The sequence below is a fragment of the Dendroctonus ponderosae genome, unplaced genomic scaffold (assembly GCF_020466585.1).
Source record: "Dendroctonus ponderosae isolate FM_Combo_2020 unplaced genomic scaffold, Dpon_F_20191213v2 Dpon_F_20191213_7, whole genome shotgun sequence".
Classification (NCBI taxonomy): domain Eukaryota; kingdom Metazoa; phylum Arthropoda; class Insecta; order Coleoptera; family Curculionidae; genus Dendroctonus; species Dendroctonus ponderosae.
Window position 1 is genome coordinate 3149550 of NW_026018916.1, and position 17405 is coordinate 3166954.

Consider the following 17405-nt stretch of genomic DNA (forward strand, 5'->3'; position numbering starts at 1 on the left):
ATTTGGATCAATCGAACTTCAAGGGCGAAACTGCACCTTGGAACTGAAAGTGCATTTTTCTTCTGCCAAAAGCGATAGAGCAACTGCAGCTCATACTTAGACAATGTTTAACCCCTATATTCACTTATATTAAACGCTTCAAACAGACATCAAATCGCCACATGCCACATTTAAAAGTTATCCAGGTTCAAAGTTAGGGCCAATTTAGGCAAATAACGTGCATTTTGTTCAACAGTTTTTACAATAGAGCTAAAGTTGCTATACATTTTAATTTTTGAAGAGCGCAATGAAAGAACTAACCAAGAATGAGTTGTTGTTCATTGAAATATCGAGTAACGACACAGTAACAAGCGCAACTTTGAGGACAACATGTTTGAGAAATAAACTCAATTTTAATTTGTAAAAACCATAACTCCTTTTGATCACCCAGTAGCTTCATGACGTTCAACGTTCAACTTTATACAGCTTTTTTCCGGGTTTATAGCGAATATTTCCCCATTTATTGACCAATCAAAGTAAACAATTCCGGGATGAATGAAATTCAAAAGGGTGGAACCGATCGCAATAGAAAGGAACAAATAACCATCTCGACGTGGCTTTTGTTTTCGATTAGCGTAGCTTTGATTGTTTGTAAGCGATGTGTATGCGGATTAAAATCGGGGGTAATTTATTGAGTAAACAGTATGGATTCCCATGTGTGCTCAATTTGTTTGAATGTATGTGATCGGGATAGTTAATTTAAAAAGGCGAAACTGAGCAAAATTGCCCGACTGATGGACGCAAAATGACAACAAAAGTCCTTTTAATGAATATTAAATTAGTTTGTTTTGCAAATCTGCTCTAATTTGGACCACCCAAATCCAGTCGGAATTTATGATGAAATGGATTCGGCTAAATGAAAATTACTACCTAAATGACCAGGATTTTTTGATAATAAAGTTGTAAAGGCCTAATTTGCGCAAATGGCCTGAAGGTGATTTTTCTTTTGCGGTTTTACGCTCCATCATTAAGCAGCTCAAGCTATGTTAATTAGCTGCATTCATTATGGGAATTAATCACAGAAATATTTTCGCATTTCATTAAATATTTCATATATAATTGAACCAAAATAAGGAAGAGCGCAAAATTCGAAGGCAACCGCTCACAATAAAAAAGTTCTCGATGAAAAACTCCCGTGTGAACATGCACCCCTTGAACAAGTGAAACTGAAATTGCATTACAATAACCACTAGAAGTAAACACTCGCTTATGTTTTGGCCACATAAAATAATACCCACTTCAGCCCACTTCTATGCGGATTTCATAGCAAACGCGTGCCTTCCTAGGGCTTCCTAGGGCTCGACACGTGACCTCCCAACTCCCTTGTCCTCATTAGAAAATGGTTATCGAGCCTGTAATAGGTCACGTGCATGTCTGATTAAAATCAACAAGAATTTAATGTTGCTGATACTAAAGTTACTTTATCAATTCCAGCGGGGATTTTTCAGAAAACTTCAGGATCATCACTCAAAGTGGATCTTCAATTTTCACTTCCTTTATACGACTCCCGCATGTGGGTGTAACCAATTTGACGAAAACCAACATCTAAATAATTTTCTATAAATTGTTGTCTGTTTTGTAGATGCGGTAGGTTTGGGAGTTTCGGATTTTCGGGCGAATTGGGCGGTTTACAGGGTGTAATTAAAAGCCCATTTGAATTCTGGACCGTCCCACGCGAAATTGGACTTGGAAGCCAGGCAGGTATCAAGAATCCGGAATTTATCAAAATTCATCGCTTTTAGTCGTAATTGGATTATGGGATTTTTTAATTAAACACCCCAATTTGGCTTTGATTTAATAATATTTTAAGCGCCTAGAATATAGTCTAAAATGTGGTTGTCTGAAGACTTTTTCAGTTGTTTAGAAGAGGAACTTTTGCATTGAGAAGAAAGCCTTTAAGCGAGTTCATTTGCTTTTGGTGAAAATATATATTCATTAAAATGTTTCTCAAACAAGGGAGAGTTAAATTATGTTCAAAATTGTATTTCTTGAGAAAATCTAATTAGAAACGAGCAAGAAAATTAGCTTTTGGGTACATACATAATACGTTTCTCACCAAAGTTTCGCTTCATTTTGTCCAACTGTAGCTGAACTCTGGGGGTTTCTGGAGGTTTGAAGGATTCTAATAAGAGCCTGTAGTGCGTTTTGGTTTCCTCAATCTGATTCAGTAGGAGATTTTTTGAGAAAAATTCTGATCTTTTCATGTGTTTTGTCTTCTTCCACTCTGTTTTGGGAAATTTGTGAACATTTTCCCCAAAATTTTTTGTCGGTAAAAATCAGCAGTTGGGCCGATTTGTTTGAAACTTTCATGGGTTTGAGACTCATCAGTTTTCTATAGATTGTAAACGTTTCAAGTTTCTACTGCCCCTGAGTTGAAAGTTGTGATTTTTTCAAGCAAAGAGTGCAATTGTGTGAAAACGTAAATTATTCGGACAACTTTACCAAGTCGGTAAAAATCAGTAGTTGGGCCGATTTGATTGAAATTTTCATGGGTTTGAGACTCATCAGTCTTCTATAGACTGGGATAGTTTCAATTTTCTACTCCCCCTAGATAGGAAGTTGTGAATTTTTCAATAAAAGAGTGCAATTGTGTGAAAACGTCAATTTTTGGGACAACTTTATCAAGTCGGTAAAAATCAATAGTTGGGCCGATTTCATTGAAATTTTCATGGGTTTGAGACTCATCAGTCTTCTATAGACTGGGATGGTTTCAATTTTCTACTCCCCCTAGATAGGAAGTTGTGAATTTTTCAATAAAAGAGTGCATTTTTGCAAACTTTAACGATTTTGCGCGATTATCACATTTTAGCCACCTTAAGAGACTGCAGTGAATTTTTGGTTCTCCCTTTCAGGATCATAGGGATTTTTTTTCAGAAACCTTCTAAACCCTTAGAGGCATCTATTTTACGTTTTCCCAGCATTATACGAAAGAAATTTTAGGAATTTTCTAAACATTTTTTTTGGCCAAAATTTTGGGAGGTCAAACCCTCAGGACTTTGCGTTATTGTCACATTCGTTTTTTTTCTTCAAAAACTAAGCTTCCCAGTGAGAAATTGTGCTATTGATAAAACATCAGACGCGTTAAAAGGCATTGAAAGGTTTTTTTTCAAAATTTTCTACTTAATGGTTTGGGAGATAATGGCAAACACCTGGTTTGCAAACTCATGCAAAAAACGATGCAAATTTTTCGAACATGCATTTCAAAGGAAGTGAAAATATCACACGAAAAAGTTGGTATTCACTTTCTCACTAAAGTGACTAATAAGAGTTTGTTTAAATTTTTTTGCAAAATTTTTTTTAAAACTTTGAGTGGCGACTGAACAGCTGCTGCTTAAACTTGAATATTTTCACGACTCCGAATATAATTGACTTTGTTAAGAAAATCCTCTTCGACCCATTGAAAATCCGAAATTCGCATAATTAAGTCCAGTGGCAACGACTTCAACAACAGTATTTTCTTGCCCAAAAAAAGTTTTCCAATCCTTGAATTATCTTTGCGAATTTTTCACCTTAATGCTTCCGCTTTCCACCCTATTTCAACTGAGTACTTTAAAGCCCCTGCTCCGCTTAACAATGATCGTTTGCGGTTGAGCAGATCTTGTTAGCCGGCAATTTTCTTGCGATCACCAGGACGTCCCTTAGCCAGGCAATAAGGGCCGTAATTTTTAATAACCAGGTAAAAAAACAAACTTCACATTATTTCCAATTTTACCGATATCCGGTTCCCACGCGAGGCCGCAGCCACAACCTTGTAAAAAACATTATTAAAAACTCTTTTTGAAAGTTGATATAATGGGGAATTGATAACGAGACGAGGAGTCTTTCGTGTGGTGTACTGAAAAAGGTCTTTGTATCGGTTTTGGGCTGAATGGGATATGCACGCAAGTGCGTGATCATTCGATAAACCGCAAATTAATTTGCTTTGTATAAATTGCCGTTTTCATCGAAACATTCGGAATTTATCATGAATTATTGCGCTGCAAAGCAGCAATTGAGTGTCCTGCCAATACGCACCGGAAGAAGGAGCAGATATTTGAATGATCCACTCAAACGGACCAAATATTTATTTATTTAATCCCATGCAACCCACTTGACAAACCCATACAAATCATTTTATATGGGAAATCAAGTGATTCGTCAACGTGGGATGACTTTTAGTGGGTAGTCAGCAACCCTCGGCCAATCATATAATTGAATAGTTGACAAACTCTGATATGAATTAGACTAGTTGGGACAATGAATATCAAGGGCCCTTATAGGGCATGACAAGTTCAAACTGACAAATTTTCTTGTTGAATGAGGGCTTGAACGGATGCCAAAATTCGCTATTTTGTGACAATACGGATGATAATTTGATTGCGGCATGAAGATTCTCCATAGAAATTGTTGCTTAAATTAAAATTCGATTTTTCTTCTAAGTGATCTTTTTGTCTTTGAAGAATGTAGTTTGTTGATTCCAGGAAGAGAGTGAAGTTTTTCAAGATTTTGCGCCTCTTTTTGTGTTTTTTCAGGCTGCTGCACGCTCCTTCAATTGGTTTTTGATTGAGCGCCAAATTGTATGTAATCTGAGCAATTTTCAACATAAAATTCGTAATATTTTTATGTGGATTTTGTGTCTTTGACACTGTTGAACGCCCCTGCCAGTCCTTCTTGGAAAAGCCTTCAACTGACTCAAATACACAAATTCTACATAAACGTTTTGTTGATGGTATATTGAAAATTCCACAGTTTAAGGCCAATTTGATGCAAACGATTTCATCTTGCCTTGGAAGGATTTAATACTAAATTAATTTTGCAGCTTCCGACAACAGTTTTAAGCAGACAGAAAAAGTACATTATTCCAACTATACTATTCACCTTAGTTTGCTTTTTATCAATTTTTAAGTTTAGTTTAAAATAAACCAACATTTTTGGGTCCGTCCTTTGGAAGCCGAATTATGATACAGAAAAATGTAAGGGGGGGTGTCTCCCGAACTTTACACAAAAACAGGGGATGGAATAACGTGTCGTTTGCCAACTGTTCTGGTCCCGCCTCCCCTCAGAGCAGCGCGTGCCCTCACTTTTGTAAATGATATACAGGTGGTTGCAAGAGAGGAAATCGTCCCATATGTTATTCACTCGCTTTTACATAGTTCCGTCCAATTGTGACCATCATTATTGCAGTTATTGTCTGCATTGTATCAAAGTTTTCAGGCCATTCATCCATTAAAACTATGGAAAATTGGGCTGTAAGCAAACAAACTTAGGTGAGGTTAAAGCAAATCCGGTTTAAGTGCTTTTAATCAAAATTTGGATTAGTTGGTTGGAACCCCAGAAAAATTGTTAAAAATCCCTGATGGACGAATATCAATTTTAATGGCCTTCACACCCTATTGACCACGATAACGAGTTAATACACAAAAGGGTGAGTTTCTAACAAGGCCTGATCGATTATGTTGCGGGGTGTAAATAATCGCCAAAGGTGAAATTCAATTTTTCTCGAAAATTTTAATAATCCGCAGCCAGTTCTGGTTTAAAAGGGTTAGGCGCCCATCGAGTGTTCACGTATTGATGGATTGTTAAAAATTAATTTGTATTAGTCATGCGATAGCCAGACGCAAAGTGGCGATGCTGAGAAATGAAACTGAATAATTAGATTGAAAATAGGAGAATTTTCAACTTCAAAAGTACTGAAAAACTCACCAGTTTCAAACAATGACCGCAGGAGACTAATTTTTCTGCATTTTGAAACCAATTGAAAATCATTTCAGAAACAGCCAACGGTACTATCATTTGGTTCACTTCAACATAGAGACATAACTCTTCTAGGCCCACTGATTTAACTATAACAAATTTTAGAACATGATTTAATCGCCATATTTCCAACAGCCTAAGAAAAAAACCAACAACTGTTGGTTGCTTGAACTAAAGCCATTCATGCATCCGTTCTGAAGGAAGCCATTAATATAACAAAACGATGGTTTCTTCCTATTTTTTCGGGCACTTTTTCCCATACTACCCAAAATTCTCCTATTAACATAAAAAATAATTAATTCAAGAATATGGTCCAGCCAACAATGCGGCTAATTGCCATGTTTCTTTGAGATGATCTGGTGAAATGGATGGCTGGTGCCTCCCTAGGACACATATGGTGGCTGGTAGGCCGTGATATTACAACCCCTTCCGGTGTTTGATACATGACGCCGCTTTTTATCGTTGAATCAAACGAAAAAAGCAATTTCAAAGACACTTTACTTGGATTTTCCCTGAGGAAAGTGACAGTTTTTAAGCCCGAAAACCCGTTGAGTATTTTTTTTATTTGTGAACCTCTGGGTTTGAACCCAAACACTGTTCTAGCTGTGGCTGGAAGGCACTTGATCGATTATGGAGAAATTATGATTATTCAAAGGCACCGAGCTTTGATGGATTGATGGCTTAAAAGCTGAAGTCTGGGTGGAACCATCGATGGGTTCTATCAAATTTCTTCACGAGGTGTGAGCATCGTAATTTTGTCTCGACAGATCGGACACGCGATCAAATTTTTCTTTTAGTTAATAAAGTGCAGTCGATTTTTTTAGGAACTTGTTTAATTTTTAGAACATTTGTCTAGGCTTAGTTTAATACTTATTCAGTGAACTGAATAAGAAGCGACTGATGTTTCCAAAAACTTTACCAAATCGGTTTATAAAGACAGCTGAAATCATTAGTTTCTAACTTCTCAAGATTTTCTCTGTTCGTCTCAGTTGTTTCATTCAAACCTTAATTTTTCCTCATTCAAATCCTCATTTTCCTTTTGCAAAAACTACCTACCTTGATGCAATAGAGAACACTTCAGCTTCGCTCACGAACAAATCAGACACCAGTTTGTAATAAAAACATACAATATATTGCATATAAAACAACAATCACGAGTAATAAAAGTAATTTTGAGAACAAAGACTTCGGCACATGAATATTGGCATTAGTAACACGTGAACATGAAGTTAAATCTAAAATAAGTTCAACAAGTGAAAGGACACTCACTTTTCCCAGCCCAAATTCATTAATCCAACACAAAAAACGGGCCCATTGAATTATCTTTTAAACAGCGACCTTTTGATCCAGGAATTGCTTTTCGATACTGTCGAAGAAACCGAGCCACTATTTTCGTCCCGGCTGTCCCGCCTTGGAGTGTTTTCCCTCTGTAAGTCCCCATTGTGGTTGACTCGATCTTCCCCATTCCCTCCTGCACCGTTGTCTTCATTATCATTACTTATATCCACAACTAGGCTCTGTCTGCATAAGGTGGCCACTGCCTGCTTGTCCTTATCCTTCCCTCTTCTCATCTTCACCTTGCGGAATTTCGATGCGATGCTGGAAAATGCTGATTTGCCTTGTTTGGGATTTTTGCCTTGCCGTGGCAACGACACATATCCCTCTGAAAAACTCTTTGAACATCCCCATAACTTAGCAGGAAATTGCAAAATTACCTGCTCGATACTCCGGCTTAATCCTGTTGTAAACCTCCGGTTCAATATTGATCATTCCTGCAGATGCAGACTTTATCAGCGAGCCTGGCAGGCTTTGAGGATCCATGCTGGATTCGCTATCCACACTAATTTGACTTAACCTGCAAGGTACCACGTTAATAAGCCTGGATGAATGAAGACACTGCAACAAAAATACCTATTTCTATGGGGGAACTGTAGGACATCTTCACTCAAATAGGAGGGTGCAGATATGGGGGTTTTCATAAACTCCTCCTTGGCCTTTTGCAGCTTTCTCATTCGGATTTCGGGGGAAAAGCTGCTCTGCTCACCCCTGGAATTGGCCAGGGAAATATCCAGCAGCAAGTTTGGCTTCGGAGGATCAAATTTATCGGGTTTAAAACTGTTAGAGGGTAAAGCAAGAGAAGTCTTCCTTTCGGGAACCGTCACTTGCTTTGCTGATGCTGAAATGGTGCTCGCGCTAGAGGATTTCTGCACTGGATGGCGATCACTGAGTGAAGGGGACAGTTTCTGCAACTCCTCCTGATACTTCTCCGTCCGAACTCTCACTCTCCTCTCAGAAACGGGCGATCTCCACGCAATGGGCGAGTTCGAGCCGCTGGATCCACCAGACTTAACTCCTGCCGACTGCTCCAGGCTTTGATTGTACTTTGCCATAATCAGCTTGATGCTGGGAGACACCTCTTTGTAGACCTGCAAAAGATGCAGTAGACGCTACACGCTAGAAGGCAAAAGCACTCACTTTCCTCTGTGGAACTGGTGAAGGTGGAAGAGGTGGCAATGTCATCAGAGCCTCCACTTTTGCATTGGCCAAAACTGCCCCCTCCTTAACAGGATCTTCTGTCAATCCTAAACGCAATTAGTAAATTTGGTTCTCAGCTAGCTAGATCAGACTCACCTGGAGGCTTGGGTGCACTCTTTGGTTCAGCAGAGGGTTTTCCTAGGGAAGTTTCCACTATGGGAGTGAACAGCTTCCTGGTGGTTTTAACAAATAATGTCACGGCTGAATCTGTAGGAGACGAATCAAATCTGGACTCAGAAGTGCTGCATTCTTTTGCTGAAGGAGCGAGAAGTTTGGGGTCGAACTTGGGGGGCGCAGCCCCTTCAGACACCGATCTGGCTCGCGCAAGTTTCTTGTGCTGCCGGACGTTCTTTGGGGGCTCGGATTCCTCGTCATCCGAGTCCATCATGGATTTTTTCAAGCTCTTCTGTCGATAACGAATGCGCTTTTTTACAGCTCCTTGACTGGCCGACAGATTTGTTCCACCTAAGGAAAATTACTTGAGAAAAATAACGCGGCTTAGAACCTTAAAATTACTTTCAAGCTTAATGAATCGACGCTCTTTCTCGCTTCCTTTCCGCGACACTTCATCACTGGTTCCTCCTCTGCTTTCCCTAGAGTCATTCGACCAAGTTTTACTGGTCTCAGACTTGGTGGTGCTGAGTTTCTTTTTCGAGGGTATGGTGAGATCGGTCGCTGCACAAATGTAGCTGAGGAGGCGCCGCAGCTCAGCTATTTTCCCGCGAATTTCCCTGATTTGCTCGAAGGTCGTGCCACGAAATGAATAGCAATCTTCTTCAGTACGATGGAGGACGATTTTGTTAATCTGGTCAGTCTGAAAGGTAAAGTCGAGCTATGGAGGTTTGGCTATTATGTTTTCCTCTGGGCCGGGGGATACATTTTTTTCAGGCCAAGTTAAGTTAATTTAAGGCAAAACATGCCAGTTTTACCATCTGCAGCATTTCGTCAGAAATATCCTGCACATTTTCAAACGTCTCCTCCAAAGTGGCGTGAGTTCTGTTCTCGTCTCTTCTGTAATTTTTCGCAAATGCTCGATTGGCTTCTTTCAGCTTCGACAAGCCGTCGATCAGCTTTTTAACGGACTGGTTTTGCAATTCGTTTAAAAACTGCAAATTTGCAAGTAAAAAGACCGTTGCTTAGCGTGTGGATGCGAAGCATACCTTGAACGTTTTCTTGTTTTGCTCCTCCAGAATGTTTTTGTTCTCTGCAAGGCACCTGAAAATTATTGTTTTTCTAAAGACGCCTAGTGAAATATCATTGTTAACTTACCGAATTTCATCCTCAGTAACTTGCAACTCTGTTAACAACTTCACTATGTTCTCCATCAGGTCGTAGTTTATTTGAGCTCTTGCTGATTCGGATCTCCGAACCTTTGGAACGACGATCGTCTCGCTTTCGCTGAAAACATCGTCAATGTTGCAGATCTCCAAGCACTGATGAAATTAGAAAATTGGCCCTCACCATAGAGACTTGAATTCCTGCCGCTGATAGACTGGCAGCTGATGCTTATCCACACACCTGATGTGTAAGGGTTCGGTGGTTTCCTCCTCATAATCTTCAACTTCCACCAAGACGGCTTCTGGTTCGTCCGCGTCATCTAGATAGTAATCTTCGCCACTGATCAGATATTGCATGGAAGAGGATTTCGAGTTTTTCATGCACTCCTTTTCCAGATCCTCCATATCGTTTAGGGAAAGGGAGGATGGGTGGCCAGAAAGGAGCGGACATGTGAGGTTTAGGGCGGAAATTGCGATGCTATCGGCCGATTTCGAGCGAGGAAGTGCTGATGAGTGATGAGCTGGAATTCGAGTTAGTTACGCGGTGAAATGGACATTGAGGCGGTGGTTGAGTACCAGAAGGGCTCTTGGTTTTAGGTGCAGATGCTCCCACTTCAGCTGGATAGTTTGAGGCTGATAGCAAGGCAAACGTGGAGGCCTCAGGAGCAATTCCTTGGGATTTCTCCCATTCGTAGAGTTTCTGGGTGAATTTTCTGGAAATGCCCTCAAAGCGATGGAATCCTGATGGGGTGTGGATGAGAATTTCCTTCTTGGCTGGCGCCCCAATCATGGATCTGCGCAACTTAGACAACCTAGCCCGAAACTCACACTTTTCAACGGAGCCTTTTACAAAATCCTGCCTCACCTTTCTTCACGGTCAATGAACTTTTGCTTCTCCCTTTCCAGCCTCAGCTTTTCCTTCTCGATTTTGCCGATTTCCTTCTCAAACCAATGCAGTTCTTTGCTGGTGTCTTTCGTCTTCTTCTGCTTCGTCGAGGAGTTTTTCCTTCATTTCAGTGCTTTAAATGTGAAGCTGTTTGGCCCCTTAGCGACTTACCTGCTTAGCTTGGGACTGGGGGTTCGGTCCTTCATTTTTTTGTGTTCCGCATAGGAAAGTGGCCGACCTGATGCTTTAATTTCTCGCCATTCTTCCAGTTTTTTGCGAAACTCGTCCGACATGGCCGGATATTCAAAAGCCGGCGAATGATCAGTGGGCCTAAATTGTTCATGGGAAATAATCGGCATTGAAGAGTTGGTGGAGGGGTTTACCTGGGTCCCCCGAGGCTTTTCCATTTGGTGATTTCTCCCAGCCGTTTTCTGCTGCCGCCGCTGGTTTTCTTGATTTTTTCCCACTCTTGCAGCTTTTTTTTGAAGTCGGCTGGAAGCTCGTACTCTCTGGTCATCCGAACTCGTCTTGCAAAATTCCGGCTTTGATTAATCGAATTGAGAAACAATTTAAATCTAGATTACCTGTGCTTGCTGGTGGGAGAATGGCTTTTTATTTTCTGTAGCTCTTCGAGCTTTTTCAGGTAAAACGGGTCGCGATTGTCGTCCATGAAGCCGCAAGCTGAAGGAGAGCTTGGCGAATTCTGAAACACTCCGATAAATTTCCAAGTTTTAGGCAACATTTGCCCAAACTACCTGCTTCAGTCGCTCCCATTCGCCGATTTTTTCCTGAAACTCCAAGCTCAGCTTCTTTTGGAGGATTTTGTAATTCCTCCTAATCTCCTCCTCTGTGGGGCTGTCCTCCAGCTTGTCCTTGCCCTGTGAGGATGAGTGAGAGGTCTTGATCGATCTACTGTGCGGAGATTCGCGAGTCAAAAACGCTTTCCGTATCCGCGTCCATCTGGATGATCTTGACTCAGAATCGGACTGCAAATGGGGGTTTGATGGGTTATTGATGATTCGGGTTGAAAGCACTTACAGTACTATCTTCAACCAAAGCGCGCTGATATCTTTCAACGATTTCTTGAGGAATTTCACTGCCACAAGGGCTGACGCTTGAAGTGCTGTAGACGTTTGGAGAGGGCGAAAGCGAAATGTTTGTACCTGGAAAAACGGTTGAAAAATCAGTTAAAAGGTGACTGATGATGCTACTTTTGTTTCCAGAGTCTTCGGCTTCAAACACGTCCTCATTGTCGCTGCAGAACTCAACATCGATTTGAATATCGTCACTGGCAGCAGATAGGCGATGTTTTTTCCTGACGCTACTTCTGGTGTTGATGATGTCTTTCATTTTGGCCCAAGGAGTTCGATGGTACTTTTGCGATTGGGACTTCTGACGGTAGTCCTTAAACATGCCCAATTTGCCCATAAAAAAATCTGTTTACCGAAAGTGGGTGAAACCGTACCTTTGAATGTGGAATGTAGTGGTGTGGATTCTCGTCATCAGAACTTCTAAAGTCTTCACAATGCTGCCTTCCTGAAAATTCATATTCGGTTTCTTCTTGAGGATTAAATGTTCCTGCCCTGCGGCAGAGCAGATACATTAACTGTTCGGGCGGAAGATATGTATTCTTAAGCACCAAATATTTTTTTTTGTTAAGGAAGATTCAAAGGAAAATAACTGAACACAACATGTCTCTTTATTTATTATCCAGACATATTTAAGTTTTCCTAGTCGCCATCCTGTTCTGCTTTGATCATTTGCTGATAAAGATTGTACAACTCGGGTTGAGGCTCAAAGGTTTGCTTAATAGTGAAAAATTTCCTGTTTACTGGATGGATCAGCAGATCGATCAGCTCGCTTTGATGCTTGTTTTTGATAAAGTTGCGGGACAAAACAATGTCGGTTCTCTGGAAACCTTTGATCGTACAAAACGCCATCCAGCAGCAATCCAGAAAAGCCAGCGTGACTATTGGAAATAGTGCGTAGTTTCGTTTGTAGAATCCAAAAGTCAGAAAGTTGTTCTAAATATTCAGGTTTTTTAGGGGCGGTTTAGACAAGAGCTAGAGTCTTACCGGTCCATGCCAGTCGCTCTTGTATTCAGCAAAGCTTCTGAAGCCTCCAACCATTTTGAGCAAGCACGGAAAATTTGCAAAAATATTGACAAAATATGACAAATTGGGCCAATGATAATGGCACCAGTAAAGGTATAATTGAGGAACAGTATTGGACATTACGAGTTACTCAAAACTGGTGCATTGACTTGTGTTGAAATGGAGAAAACGACAATGTGAAATCAAGCGTTGGCTTATATACTCTAGACGGTTTCTAAAAATACGCACTTTGACATTGTAACAGTTCAAATATACATGCTGAGATATTAAGGAAAGCACTTTGCGTTTGCGATTTTCCACATTAAGGATTAATGCTTTGTGAGGGAAAACCGATTGAATTTTTTTCGATTTGCACAGTTTTTTCTAGGAGTTTTCCTGTACTCAGTTTGATTTTTTTTGCATGAATTCCTTCGGTTTTCAACAGTGATTATTTTGCAGCATTCGTCCACAACTAGCGGTGTTATATGAATTTGTTCTTTAAAAAGTCTAGAGGTTTGGAATACCAGCGAAGTTTTTTTGGTAGAAAATATGCCTGGTGTGTGGATTTTATTGATATAATTAAATAACGGTCCAAAAACTCCCTTCCTTGTGATTGAGTAACAGTAGAAGTAAAAACACTTTCAATAGTAGAAAAGGCCTCAATCAAAAGCGAAAAAATTGCAAAAGCCAATCCAACACAGCCGCACTGACAGTAAGGTTCAGTTAGGAAAGCAGCAATTTTTTCTTGCAGAAAAATTACAAACAGCGACAAAGAAAAGCATTAAACAACAGCAAAAATTGTTTATAGAGAAATTTCCAGTTTTAACGTCTACTTACTTAACACTAGCAATAATAATTAAGTCCAGTGTTTTTTTTTGTTTTCGCAATAATGATCATTTGGCCTGCTGGCCCCGAGACACCGATAAAGATTAATGAAAACCCGAGATGGAAAACACTGAAAGAAAATCAGAGAGCACCATTCGAACATACAAATCTGGAATGTTTCATCACTTTGCTTATATATTCCACTTTCCTTCGAAATATTTATTTTAGATTTTAGATTTCCACGGTCTAAATTTAACCCGAAATTTATACACATGTAAATATCTTGGAAAATTCTGTTTATATTGGTGTCGTTTACGGTTTGGAAATTAATTTCACAGTGGAAAGCCATAACATTGATTCGACCAGTGCAGGAAATTGAATGTCGTTGCAGTACTGGGCTTTGGCGTTTTGTGATTGAAAAATTGGAATTTCCTGCTAACCATATTGAAGAAATCTAGGGAATCCAAGCCATAAAAAGATAAAGAGCGCTCAAACCCATTACAATTTAATTAGGGAAACGTGTACACATGTGCCAAGTCGTAACATGAAAGTAAATTATTTAGGAAAGAAGCGATAACATTTATGCGAATTGAATAAGTTCGTAAATAAAAGCAGGTGGATGATAGAGGAAAATTTTAGCTAAAAGAGCAAGATACAGGAAAAACTGCAGGTGATTTATTCTATTAAAACAATGTGTGTGTTCAAGTCAAAAACGAGAATTATTTTCCTAGCAATCAAGAGCTCGAAAAGATCAAGGTTCGATCGCGAATGAATGTATCAACTTCCATTGGCGAACTTCAAGCGAATTTGGCTTAAATATTCAAAATATTTACAAAAAGCTTTTTCACAGCAGGCAAACTAAACTAATAAAAGTATAAATGTGCGAGTATGTGTTTCCATAACAGATTTAGGTCAGTCATTATGCATTTATAATTAGAATATCTACGAATGAAATACGAGAGCTTACAAGACATTATGCCTTTTTGCCAATGATTGATAAGAGTACAAATCGCATTGTGGGATTGGGGGGCTTATTTAGTGCTACTTACCAAGTCGCAGGTCGTCATTGGAGGATGCCGAGCTGATTGTCCCAGGGGTGGAGATTCCAGCCCCAGAATCTCCGGGGCTGTGCCCCATTTCGTCACCGGTGGACGGCACTCGAAGATAACGCGCGATTTCATAGTTAAGCGGCACGTGAATGCCACTGTCTTGAGACTTGCTGTCGCCCACATTTGAGGCTTTTTCCCATCTAAAATGCTCCCAGCCTCTACCATTTGTTACTTATCCACTGGAAATATTTGCTTACTTAAACGCTGCTTTCACTTTAGTCCACTTGGAGACTTTAGACTGTTTGTCCATTTTTTCGGCATTTTCCGCCCGGTCTTTTTCGTCCTTTTCCCCTGGAAGTGCCTGCTCAAAGAACGGCCGATCAGTGGCCGAAACGCTTCGCGGCCTTCGCAGCAACGAGGTTCGCAAATGCTTGTACTTTGGAAGATCCTGCAAGTCGAAAAGTGGTGGAAACCATTCAAGGCAAGTGATTGGAAAAGTTGCCTTATTTTTAGGATCTTGTAGGATGGAGTCCAAAAGAGTCTCAGCAAAAACGGTGTCTTTTTCCAAGTCCGGATATTCTTCTTCCACTGCATCTGGATTTCCACTCAGCTTCTCCAGGTTGTTCAGATGCTCCAAGTCTCGAATTCTATACTCAAGAAAAATTAGTTTGCTCAACAATTCAACGAGAAAATTACCTTCTATGCAGCTTCACATTTTGCTCTCTCAGCTCCAGCATCTGCTCCATCAGCTTATAGAGCTTCTCCAGATGGTCGAAAGCCTCTTCAGTGATAATCGCAGGGGCAAAAGTACTAGTCGATCTGGAATACACGCTTTTATGCAGCGACTCAATGTACTCAAACATCTCCCGGTCGTTCTCAGTCACGCCACTCAAGGATCGTTTTTCCTTGCATTTTTCCTCCCCATTGTCCTCTTTGCCCGGCGTTTTAGGGCAAGTTGAAGGCTCATTCCATGGATCAGGAGGTGGCGTCGGCAGTTTGAGGGGTTTTGGCTTTTTTGGAGGTTTCTTGGTCGTGTCATTGGCGGTGTGAAGACTATCGTTCATCTTGCTTTGGTTCAGGCTGATTTTCCACTGGTTTGCTTCATATTCTATTTTTTGAGCAGGGTGCTAGAATATACGCAGAAGATGGAACAAGTTGAAGTTTCAAGAGTTCATCAGAGTTGAAATCATCTTGATTAGGGCTTGTTCGCGTCTATTTAAGAGAAATTGAGGCCAATCGAACATCAAAATTGGAGTCTCTAAGTAAAGGAGCACAGCGATGTCGGACAGCGAAAATAAAGAAAAGAAGCAAACAGTCAGCGAGAAATGAAGAAGATAAACACAAACCAGAAAAAGAGATAGGAGGAGCGAAAGAGTGATAAAAACGAAAACAAAATCAGCTGGAAGCAAAAGCAGCAATTAAACGTGGGCGGTTTATTTGGTCAGATAGTTTTGTTACAGCGATTTGTGTCAGAGAAAAGAATTTAAATTACAAAGTTGGATGTAGGAGGATTCAGCATAGTTCCTTCCACGGGATTCGGCCCTCCTGGTGATCAACTCATGGAAGGAAAAATTGGGACACAATAAATAAAAGACTATAAAGAGGAAATCTTGTTAAATATTCCAGAAATCGAAGACAAACAAAAGAACAAAGTGATATGGTTTTAATTCGCGTTTTAATGCGATAGCCGTAATCTGTTAATCCAATTCGAATGGCCGTAATAAATGGGGCAAAGGACATTACGGTTCAATTAAATGAAAAATGCAAAACTTCGGGTCTAACGATGGTTATCAAGAAATAGAGCTCAAATTGGGAATTTAATGCGGAAAAAGCTTGCATCTTCAGAGCTGGTTGATAATGTTTTGATGTTCAAAACGTTTCGGTTGGCTCCAAAGAACGTTGAAAACGGTTGGAGATACTATCAGCCGCAACGACGTAATAAAAACATCTTTGTAAGACAACGTAAGTGAAAATGACCCATTTAAGACAAAAGTTCCGAGCTTTAAGTCAAAAGATGGCTCTGAAAGTGGTAAGCTTCAGGAAACTCACCAGTTCCAGAAATACTGAAATCTGCTGTTTGTGGGAGACGTCGATTCTTCTTCATCTGATCTTTTGTCTTAAGAAGTTAATCAAATCGCCTTCATAATGAGTTTCCGGTTAACCCAACTGATATTCCAATCTATTTTTTTATTTGATGTCTATTCTTGAATCGCATTCATCACGTTTTCATCAAAACGCTGCTCGCCTAAATCTCTTTTAAGTGCTCTAAAAATAGAGCTATGAGATGAAAGTCTGAAAGCTCTGAAGACGTGTTTTATGATTTTTTATCGCGTTTTATTAATGGTTTGGCCGTTTTCTTTGCCTTAAAGTTTGCGGCAGTATTATGCATTAGCCAAGAAGATAAGCGAAAATTTACCTGAAAGCTTGCACTTTTTGAGCAACATTTACAGTGCGATTCTCTATTTAGATTCGGATGCTGTGCAGTTATCCGGGCATCTGGATGTTAGGGAAACTTTGCTTCTAGACATTCACGCACGCTTTTTTTAAATACAATTAAAAATGTTGAAAGTGTTCGCCGAGCTATTTTTACGAGTTTGTTTTTATAAACTGGAGTGTTTCGGAATTTACATGTTGAACGTGCTGTATCAAAATATCTCGCGTCGCGGCGCACGTCTTACCAGTGACTAACCGACGTCCAGCGTCGGTTTTACCACATCGCGGCCCTAGACACATGTCGGCTTTAATTAGCATTTGTACTTCGGATATTTCTGCATTTCAACATTGTTTGTTTCTATTGCTTTTAGCCGCCGATTTGCCTCACAAATCATTTCGATGGAAAACAGAAAACGGGAAAACTGACAACATTTCCCCAACCATGGTTCACTTTCTAAAAAGGCCATTTATTTCTGTCTAGAATGATGTACAAATGAGCGTTCTTGCTCATTTTGCCTCCGAGAAATGAGCAAAA

The 17405-nt window shown here is 40.1% G+C and overlaps 1 protein-coding gene and 1 long non-coding RNA gene across 7 annotated transcripts; both read right to left on the bottom strand.

Moving 5' to 3' along the window:
* Positions 1 to 6881: 6881 nt before the first annotated feature.
* LOC109539281 lies at positions 6882 to 17134 on the bottom strand. Of its 6 annotated transcripts, XM_019906938.2 has the most exons (24): positions 16854 to 17133; positions 15134 to 15564; positions 14940 to 15084; positions 14695 to 14885; positions 14438 to 14637; positions 11936 to 12006; positions 11682 to 11874; positions 11509 to 11633; positions 11226 to 11456; positions 11055 to 11173; positions 10854 to 10997; positions 10642 to 10800; positions 10450 to 10590; positions 10161 to 10396; positions 9769 to 10105; positions 9577 to 9705; positions 9468 to 9522; positions 9237 to 9413; positions 8824 to 9121; positions 8404 to 8772; positions 8248 to 8354; positions 7684 to 8198; positions 7488 to 7627; positions 6882 to 7435 (listed from the first exon to the last, which is right to left on the bottom strand). In XM_019906938.2, the coding sequence occupies exons 2-24, from the start codon at positions 15499 to 15501 to the stop codon at positions 7092 to 7094; spliced, it is 4794 nt and encodes a 1597-aa protein (XP_019762497.2). In that variant the 5' UTR covers positions 15502 to 15564; positions 16854 to 17133; the 3' UTR covers positions 6882 to 7091. The 6 variants fall into 6 exon arrangements, with proteins under 6 accessions (XP_019762497.2, XP_019762496.2, XP_019762493.2 ...); XM_019906937.2 differs by having other exon boundaries at positions 8248 to 8345; positions 11509 to 11874; XM_019906934.2 differs by having other exon boundaries at positions 11509 to 11874.
* LOC109539282 lies at positions 12152 to 13660 on the bottom strand. The gene is made up of 3 exons (XR_002172102.2): positions 13401 to 13660; positions 12546 to 12798; positions 12152 to 12494 (listed from the first exon to the last, which is right to left on the bottom strand). It is a non-coding gene; the product is annotated as an uncharacterized LOC109539282 (long non-coding RNA).
* Positions 17135 to 17405: the final 271 nt, after the last annotated feature.

Coding starts and splice junctions, on each gene's coding strand:
- LOC109539281 (XM_019906934.2), bottom strand. CDS start 15,501: ATGAACGATAGTCTTCACACCGCCAATGACACGACCAAGAAACCTCCA. Junction 10,998..11,054: donor TCTCCCACCAGCAAGCACAG/GTAATCTAGATT, acceptor GAATTTTGCAAG/ACGAGTTCGGATGACCAGAG. Junction 7,628..7,683: donor CAGTTCCCCCATAGAAATAG/GTATTTTTGTTG, acceptor GGTACCTTGCAG/GTTAAGTCAAATTAGTGTGG.